Raw genomic sequence first — 10,197 nt, 5'->3', positions numbered from 1 at the left:
AATAAACAAAAACAAATCCTGTCCAGCAGAATACTAAAATACTCTCAGTCAGCTACCACCAGAAAAAACCCTTCTAGAAAGATCAAATGACTTCACTGTTTACTTTTAATATTCCACTGTGCACGTTAATCAGTTTGAGAGGGAAAAAGACAACGCTGCCTAGGATGTGTGCACCGATTCTAATGTTTTAAACTAAGGGAAATGTTTCCTATAAATGCTTTTCAATGATAGTTGTGAAGGTGAAGGTAATTTTTCCAAATAAAACTGGTGTATTGTAGAAAACAAGCTAACTATACCTCAAAATTTTGTTCCATCAAGTTACCACCTTTACTCAGGCTTTCCATGATAGCCTTATTTCGAAGAATATCCTCTTCACTAAGGTGTTCTCTCCTTTTCCTTGATTCTAAAACAAGTCCATTAACCAAGTAGAAGTCTGCCAAAAAGTTTCCTACTCTTTCCTGTAAGAAAGATAATTGAGATTAATGATCTCTAAAATCTTCAAGTAAAATAATTTAAAAGTCAAGTATACTGAAATATTAAAATGATTCTGTTTGATTGAAATAAAGTATAAAAATGAAAAGTTTTACTTAAGTTGTATGTAAGTACAAGTGCTTGCCTTAATAGTGCACTTCCCCAATCACATCAATGCAAGTGCTACTACTGCATGGACTCCTTTGGCGACAGAACTCCCATTAGCATGAAACATCTAATTAAGTCATCTTTTCCTGAAGAGCTAATTTGAGGGTTGACTGGGAAATCTGTTTTAACTCTGTGTCTGGAGAGGTCCTGAATGGTTGACTGTTTCAACTTAGGAGATGGGTATCTGTATCTATATAGCTATCCAATTTATTTTTGAACCCAGAGTTCAAATTCCATAAAATGGCATTCCCCCCACCCCGTTTAAGATGCAAACTAATGTATGAGTGGCACCACATAATACTTTAGGGACAGTCAAAACGGCTGCAAAACAGCTGCCTGTACATTTACATAAGGAAGAAAACATTATTTTCAGGCTCTATGTGCTTTCATTCTCATTTGTATAGCAGCAAGTGTTAGTTTATCTAACCTTTTTAAAACTCCTAAACTATTTGTCGTAAATGCTCCTTTGGCTTAGGAAATTCTTCCTTTCAGCATTTTAATTTTACTTCCTTATATCTCTGAGTGCTTTCATTCTTATGCAATAGGATAGAGATCAAACCATTTCCAGTAATTTCTGCTGCTGTATACAGAAACAAAACAAACCAAGTGCTGATGAGTTTTCAAGAATGCCAGTATAAGCATGCTGGCTCTACTCAGGTCAATTTTATACCAAGAAAAGGGGGACTCCTTTTTGGGAACTCCTTTAGGAGTAACCAAGCACCAATGATAACCATTGTTAAAGAAGAGATAATTTTCTTAAAATCGCTGGCCTTTTCTGTCCTGCAATATCTCCCCCATGAAGTCAGATTCTTCAGAGACAATCTTTGGTGAACAAAAGAAATAGTTTTCTGCTGCATCATCCAAAGGTACTTGTCATCCCAAGAGAATATACAAAAGAAGCTTGGAAAGAAAAGTTATACCTTGCATCTTTTACACACTCTTGTTTCTGTAAAGGTGCTGAATTATCAGTGCAATGCTAAAAAAAGTCCATATGGGTTGTCTAAACACTCTTAAGTAAGTTAATAATTCACTCAACAAAAACAGGAATTCAGCAAGGAGATCTGTTGGTTACAGTTGAGCAGTGGTAAATTGATGCCTGGCAAGCAATAACTGCAAACACAATGCAAATCCTAGAAGTTATCTGTTTTATATGGAACCAAAACACATTTCCTGGACAAACCTATGGCCTAAATAATACATTAGACATCTTACTGAAATGTCTATCACACCTTTAACAAATTGGTTTCAACTGCTAGAACTGATAAAATGTCCTTAAACACTAAAAGGTGGAACTTCTTGAGTCTTGGTCAGAAAAAGCCTTATTACACATTCCCTGATTGTTTTGGCTAATTCTCTTCCATCTAATCTTTTTATTAGGTACCCAAGCACTGATTTCTGTTGGAGATGTAGAAACATGTTTAAATAATACCACCAACCTGAAATCCGTATTAGCCAAACTCCATGAATTTACCTCTTTCCTATTCCTACTTCAGTTTTTAATCTCTTTTTTTATTTCCTAGATTCCCAGGCTACAGCATTTTGGGTTCAATTTTGTCTTTGCTCAACAAAACTCTAAGAATCCCTTTTCTGTTCTGCCTCATGCGGATTCTACTATCTGGCAATTTCTGAGTTTCTTCTTCAGCCATCACCTTGAAAGTCCCTCTCAACTCCAGGTTTACCACTTGGGAGACATGAGATTCAACATATTAAGTGCTAAAGACATATAAAGAAACACTCTTTTCTCTTCTTGGCTTTCTATCAATTCTATTTTTCAACAGTCACAAAAGAAAGGTTTGTTGCAGATTTACTGTTTTGTCTTCTCTGAAAAGCCATCCTGTTTGGGCACGTGTGAAGGTAATTGATTTGGTTGATAATGTTGCTGAATAAATATCACTGCTCATTAAAATGTCAACCTCTTCTTCCGTTTCCATCTCAGATTCCTAAAAGAAAATAAAAAACCCCAAACACTGAAATATCAGACTACAGAAGAACATCTTTTATTCCTTAATTGATTATTTTTTCCTCTCTGTCAAATTAAAAAAGTTTCAAGAACTAACTGTATAACTTTAAAGAAGGTTATACAGTATTAGCATCAGCATGCCTTATACAGTTGGTATTATGGAGAGAGATGTCTGAAACGCTGCCAGCAAATGTGCTGATAATTGATTGTATGGGCTACAGTCTCAAATAGTTTAGTATCTTTAAAAGACTGTTTAGTAATCCTCCCCTATACCAATGAAAACATAAATTCAAAAAATTTGCAAGGTAAAGAAACAGCATTAATTGTTAACTTTCAGCTCTGAGGTAAGGAATTGCTTACAATTCTGATAAAAAAAATTCCCATTTCTATAAAGAGACAGAAGAAAGTCAAAAACAATTTTTTTTGTTTTGTTTTTTCTCCCCTCATTAGGTGTCTGTATTCAGGCAAGCAATTTCCTTGTTTGACCTCATTGCCATATATTATTTGAGCCATATACACAGAAGCTGACTTTTTATTAGAATGCACATTTTATGACTAGGATCTCATTCACTAAAATTAGTCTTTACATACATGTAGCTTCTCACCTCATGATGTATTCGCTGGTAAACTTTTTGTTCATTGTCTAAAACTACAAAAGATTCAGAGGGTGCTGCATCACCATTAAAAATGAAGCTTAAATCCCCTCGTTGGCACTTCATGTCAGTAAAGTCTATTAGAGTTGTATCAAGCCTGTGGAAACAAACAAAAGGTAAAGGTAAAGTAACCTTTATAAAAAAGTTATCTAGACATATTAAAATACATAATTGAGTTCTTTTATCAAGCAAAATGCTATTTTTTTCCAATCAGCACATACAGTAAACCCTACATTTTTCTATCGTATTACATAAATGCATATTGGCTATGGCAATTATTTACTATTGCCGCTAAAAATGAATAGGATTCAATTCTACTCAGTCCCATGTTACAAATATATTTCAGGACATGTTTATATTTACTTTCATGGTAAAATATAATGCTTCCCCCTTGTCACATGGTGTTAACACAATGGACTTACAAATAGAATTTAAAAGATGATTTGCCACTTCATCATTTTGACTTCATAATTGTTGGCCATCAGGAATCAGACTCATTTTCTACAGCCTGCAAATATACTAGGAATTGGTCTAAACACAAGTGGCGTAGCTGGTATATATTACTCAAAGCAAGCAAGGATCACTGAATATGCAATCCTACTTTACAAGTGGGATTACAAGCTCACATTTACCGAAATCAGTGAGAACTAATCATACCTGGATTTGGACCAAATTAAGAAAAGGACCAGGACTGAATTTTGCTTTAGTCAGTTTTACTCTCGGCATTTTTAACATGTTTTTAACTTTCAGCGGCACAGTCACTTCTACTGACCTGTCAAGTCTCCTCCCTACACATACCTAACAGAATTCCTTTGATAAGCCTCCAAAATAACTATTTCTTATACAAACTGCTTATACAAGTGGTGCATGTGCACAGAACCAACTTGGACTTATCACAGAGAGATCTGACCTAAGAAGTCAGAACATTCTTCTCTGTTAAAAGCTTTAAAGGGAGAAGCAGTTTCTACAGAATAAATCCTCTGAATTATTTATTAACCTGATTTTCTTGATTTTGGAGCTTAAACAAAATAGACACTTGAATCCAACAAAAGCTATTCTCAGCTAATTAAAGAGCTGAGGTGGAAAAAGCCAAGAAAACATGAAATGTGTTGAATTTATTCTTCCTCCTTTTCCCTTTTGTTCCCTGCAAAATTATATTAGCATTCTTACAACAGCATAATTATGGTACAGCTACATTTCTGAACTATATCAACTTAAATTTTAATATTAAAAATAATTCAGTTTACATATTTCAGTGAATTATCATGGCAGGTAAGTACAATCAGATAAAAATGAATATATTTGCTTCAAATCCCCAAAACTGATTCAGTAAGAAATAAATATAATTATTCTCCATATAACTGAATTTAAAAGTTAGTTATTTCTGCTCAGTTACTTTTTAGAAGTATGTACAGTTGTCACACTCATTAAGTAATAACATTACCTAAGCCAACTTCTAAGAAAAACTTTAACACTTACAAGAACAGAAAGCTGCATTTTAGTGAAAAAGGATATTAGAAAAAAACATTTATTCCAAAGACTTCATGGGCTGCTTTTCCAGGATTTTACTGTGCTGAATCATATAAGCATTTAGATTTGAGTATATTAAAAAAGGGTAATACTCCCAATTATGCCCCTTAGATATTAAGTTCTCCTCAACACAGTAAACAGCAATATCTTAATCCTTCTAGGCATTAATATCTTTTTAAAATAAACATTTCTTCTTAAACTCCCCTAAAATTTAAGCATTACTTAAACAGGACAATATTTATTTTAAAGGCATCTAAAAATCTTCACAACTAGCCATGTAAGTATTTGGAATGCTGATGTGCACCTATGCACTACACTACTAAACAAAACCAGAGATTCTACGCTATTAAACAAAACCAGAGATTTTAAAAAGACAACCCCCTCCCCCACCATAACTGAAAAATATGCTATTTAAACTCTTCGGGGGGAGGGGGGGGATAAAGACTCCATGAAAGCCCACTGTTGCACCAAACTCTGAGAACTGGTGTGGTTACCTATGGCCTTCAAACTGAACTGGTATTTTATATCTGTACTGTCAGAATTTACTGTTTCCAATAATACCCATTTTGTTGTAACTTAACAAGGATACAGTTGTTACAAGTCAATACTTACCTGATATTTATACCTTGTTTATATATTTTACACGCATCGGAAGGCAGAATTCGGGAAAGTAAAGGCACTGCATTTGTAAAAGAAAAAAAAGAGTGATTAAAATAGAAATACAGCCAGATACTGCACAACAGACTACCTCAGCAACATCCATTTAATAAAATACTAAGCATTTCACTTGCCTTCAGGTATTGCTGTACTGTAAGCAGAAAATTATACTTTTCATAAGTTATGTTTTTGATAAAAGTGTAAATGCAGGGGAAAAGTGTAACCTATAATTAGGGATTACTGGAATGTGTGCCGGAAGTGCACTGTGCAGTGGCTTCTTTAATCTTGGAGTTTCCCCTGCATATGGCCCTCCCCCACCACCGCTGATTGGCAGAAGGGCCCCATTGGCTCTGCTGCTTGCCCCTGATAGACAGGGAGGTGAAAACCGCAGTTTTAAATATGCCACGGTTTTTGCCTCCCACTGCTGATTGGCAGAGGGCCCCACAAGCCCCACGACTTGCTGCTGACCATACAGCGTAGCTGTAGGCTGCACTGCTCACCACCCTAAGCAGCTGCTAGTAAAACAACACAGTTTAGGCAATACTTCTAGTATCTGTTTTCCTAGGCAAAAAGCCTCTAACATCACCACTCCCCACTGCCATGTGTTCTCTCTGTCTGCACCCTACTTGACACTGCATGCCTCTGCAGAAAGGTGTAGGGTCAGCTCATTATGCAGTCCACAATTTACTTGGCAACACAATAACTTGCTCACCAGCTCAAAATATGTTCATGGCTCAGTAAGTGTGTATTTCAACTCTGAATGCCTTGTCATTTACAACTGGGGGTTAAAAAAAAACAGAACAACCAAAAACCAAAAAGCACTTCACTTTAAAATTCTGTGCGCCTCCATGCCAAGCCCAGAAGACAGATTACGTTAGCTGGCCCTGGTTCACCCAACATCTGTATAGATCAGGCACTTCAGTGGGGCGCTTTTATCTAATAGCTGATTAAAGCCATTCCAATGTAATAAAATGAATGCTTGCTGAGCAAATTAAACTTGATATTCAGGATATCTTTGTTTCATTATATAAAATATTGAACTCCAGATTCAGTCATACTAATTCAAGATTTTTAAAAAGTTAATTCAGACATAATATGGCCAGCATTAAACACACAAAATATTCCTGCTATTTAAATGCTTCTTCTACAGGGCGTAAGGATAGCTTCTCAGTTCCGACCAAGAAAAATCAAAGAATTGCAGTTAAATTTATAAATAATTCTAAAAATTAATGTAAGGTAAAGTATAAATGCTGTGACTATATAACTAGAACCAGGTCTGTATCTGTTTATGTTGCCAGATAAAGATGATGTTAAACTAGAATTGAGACAACAAAACTCAAATTGGAGAGATGTTTTAATTAACCCAAAGCCAACTTTATGAACCCAGAAAATTTGGAGTCAAAATGAAATTTAAGAAATCAAAGCATGCTGAAGTTAGGGTGCATGAACCACTTTAACTCTGCCTTGTAGCAATATATCATAATGGCTGAAATATATTAGTGTGAGTCCCAGATTAGATTGAACTGTTTTTAAAGATTTAGATTTCCTTACTGCCGCCCCAGCCTTCTCTTGTGTCACTACTATAATTTGTTCTCACCTACTTTAGGGGAGGGAATCAAGCTCCAAATATGATCAAATGAGAACAACAAAATTCTTCAGTGTACCACCAGACTTTTTAACGCTCCAATACACAGACTAGATTTAGATTCTGCAAAGATCTAAAAGTTTGAGCCCTCAGGGGATCTCCCCCTCCCCCCCAACATACAGGTGATTGCAAGGGATATTACAGATTCTACTCCTTTATAACTATTTATAGCAAAGATAGCATAATTCTTACCCCAACTTTGAAAATCCCAGTGAAGTTCTAGATAGAAGTCACCTAGCTGAGAAGACACATGAATATATATTATTAATGAATATTAGCCAAACTGACAAGTGTTAGCTTTTATGGAAGACATGGAAAAAAAAGAAAATTTCTAAGTTAAATAAAAGCATATATAACCAAATAAGAAATCTAGTCCTCTCTCTAATATTAGCTTCTCAGGAATACTAAAATGAATATTTCTGGATCTAGATCAGAGTGAATAACACGATGCATTTTTTTCTTTCACTTTGTGTGCTGGTGTATTGCTGATTAGAAGCATATCATTTATTTTTTATTTGAAGTTATTTCAACAACTCAAGTTGCAGACTGAGCAAAAGCAATTAGTTGTAAATAGCAAACACTAACAATTCAAGCTGTGTTGCTTAGCTTTGATTGAACATGCCAGCCAGGTGGTACTGTTTTTCCCTGATCAGATTAGTGCAATGTAAAGTCAAGTCCCAGCTGCATTTAGAAGTTCATATTTTGCTTTCTGGAAATATTTTAATGTGTTCATAAAATTCACTCTTTAACACACATATACCTCCCAACTCTTACTGATTTTGCTTTCTGCCAAATCTGAACGAGGCATGAGAAGACTAAATGTATTCACTTTTGTAAAACAAACTGAAGTATTTACCTATTTCTAATATCAACATAAGAAGGACAGATATTAATTCCCAAGAAGATCAAGTCTCAGCAGAGAGGAGAAATGCTAGAACTACTTAACTAACCCTATGCAGCCACCTACCTCCATACAGTTCTACAGGGAATCTGATTTCTATTTTTCAGGGACCATTAATACATAAAATATAAATATTGAAAAATCTCCTTATATGTTGTTACTTCCTGCAGAAAAGTGTAATTAATATAAAATGTTAAAATCTTATCTCACTGAAAATTTCAGTAATATACATTTATAATTTATATAGAACTGGAATACCCTAATTTCCTCCCCCACAGTTTTTAAACTTTTTTTACCACATCATTCACTCAGAAAGCTGAAAGCACCTTGGATGTTTTAGAAGAGCTAGTGCTCTCACAACAGCTCGTGGCAGCAATTTGAAACTGGGCAGTTTCTGTCTGCTGGGGGAAGAAAAACTGAAAGAAAGGAGGACAGAAAAGAAAGAGGTAGTATCTTGTGATAAGACTGATATTTGTACAAGGAGTTTGTACTCCTCAGAAACAAAGCCTTCACATTTTGTGTGAAGGAAACAATTATCTAAGAAGAAGACTAAGATTTCATACAATTAGGGTGGATGCCCGTTGTTTGAAAACATTGGCATCATCACTGAAAACCCCAGAAGAAGAGAAGCTCCTTCTTATGTAAACTATGTTTTCTATTACAGATTCTATAGCTGAGGAACCTGCGTATCCTAAAGGCTCGTATAAATCAGAGTCCAATTAAGAGATTCATTCTCTAAACTGCCTCTTAAGATGAAAGAGAAGAATTATCTATAAATTATTTGCAAGTTAAAGGAGGAACTAGTTGGCACTTTCTTGGCAGCTTCAGTACAATGCATGGAATTAACTGGACGTAAAACCAAAATGAACTCCTTTTTCTCCTTCCCTGAGACAGGGTTCTACAAAACAGAATTATGAGATTATGACCCAATAAAACTAGGTCAGGGGATCAAACCATTTCACAGCATGGGTCATTTCTTAATGAAGCTGTCACATGTGAACCAGCATTTTTGTTCAATATTTTCTGTCTTTTGTTCAAATTGCAATCACAGTTTTGGTGTGGCAATCATATCAATTGCTTGCATCCTAAAATATTAGGAAATACTTGCTGTGCAACTGTAGTACAGTAAAAGCTTTGTTATCTGGCATGAGTGGGATAAGGGGTAGGTGCCAGTTATCTAAAAATTCAAGTAATCTGAGAGTTATACCTATCAAAGCAGACAGAAGCTCAGCATGGCCACCGCCGCTTGGAAGAGCCTGGCACTGCCCTGGCCCCAGCCCTCACTGGCAGCCTGCCCTGCCCCGCTCAGCCCTCTCCAACTTTTTTTTCTCCCTCCGCCTATGTGGATATCAACTAGAAGGGCTCACAGCATCAGTAACTAAATGTAAACAGAAATACCTGATGTGTGCGCTGGATAGACTCGGCAAAGATTCTGTTGGCTAAAGTGAGGATTTGTATTAGGGGATATTGAAAATTCCGGTTAGCAGATTATTCTGGTTAGTAAAATGCCGATTAACACAGCTTTTACTGTACCATGAAACAGCTGGAAATAATGAGCATGTGACCAGGTCACCAGCAATCGTGAATAGAAGTTTTGCAACCAGTGTTACACATATAGTAAAAATAGATGCTAAACAATGCCCGACTCTCTCAAATTGACAATAACTCGTGTACAAACTGATATTGCAATCAATCACTAGCATAGGACATCCTGTGAAATTAAAGATAATGTTAACCCCTTTTATTGATAAATCAAATGGCACTTCAACGTTAACATAAAATTGACAACATTTAGCTTATTTAAAAGAAGTAAAGAGAATATCATTTTTATCCCAGGATAGAACATACCATATTTACCTGAATCCAAGATGAGGGTTTTTCGCCCCATTTAAAATGGAGAAAAAGGCCCCTTGTGAGTACAAGCTGGCGGTGGGGGAGATGGACGGACAGACAGGGAAGGCATGCGCAGGTGGCTCTGCAGCTCTGACTCCAGTTGTGACACTGGCATGAGCACTAGTAGCTAATACCTATACACTGCCCCCCCCCACAACACGCACCCTTCTCTGTCACCCACCTTGTGCCCCCTGCTGCCTGCCCCCTCCACAGCCTCTACTCCTGTGAAGCGACTGCCCCTCCCCACCCCCTTACCCTCCAGCTCTGGCTCTAGCAGCACTCCAGCTAGGGGCAGGTAGCAGCTACTGCAGTGGCAGCA

At 36.4% G+C, this 10,197-nt stretch overlaps 1 protein-coding gene across 1 annotated transcript in view; it reads right to left on the bottom strand.

Moving 5' to 3' along the window:
- Nucleotides 1-10,197, bottom strand: part of ANKRD13C (ankyrin repeat domain 13C) — a gene marked incomplete at its 5' end in the record, with an annotated part of 108,310 nt that overhangs the window by 35,129 nt on the left and 62,984 nt on the right. Inside the window, 5 exons of the mRNA XM_019528286.1 lie at nt 297-458; nt 2,448-2,579; nt 3,205-3,349; nt 5,395-5,461; nt 7,277-7,322. Coding sequence (XP_019383831.1) covers nt 297-458; nt 2,448-2,579; nt 3,205-3,349; nt 5,395-5,461; nt 7,277-7,322 — 552 coding nt within the window. The remainder of the gene's footprint in view (nt 1-296; nt 459-2,447; nt 2,580-3,204; nt 3,350-5,394; nt 5,462-7,276; nt 7,323-10,197) is intronic.

Source organism: Gavialis gangeticus, unplaced genomic scaffold (assembly GCF_001723915.1).
Source record: "Gavialis gangeticus isolate Ggan-Ray unplaced genomic scaffold, GavGan_comp1, whole genome shotgun sequence".
In the NCBI taxonomy this organism is placed as follows: domain Eukaryota; kingdom Metazoa; phylum Chordata; order Crocodylia; family Gavialidae; genus Gavialis; species Gavialis gangeticus.
The sequence above is the reverse complement of the archived record's forward strand: the minus strand, read 5'-3'. Positions and strand labels throughout refer to the sequence as shown.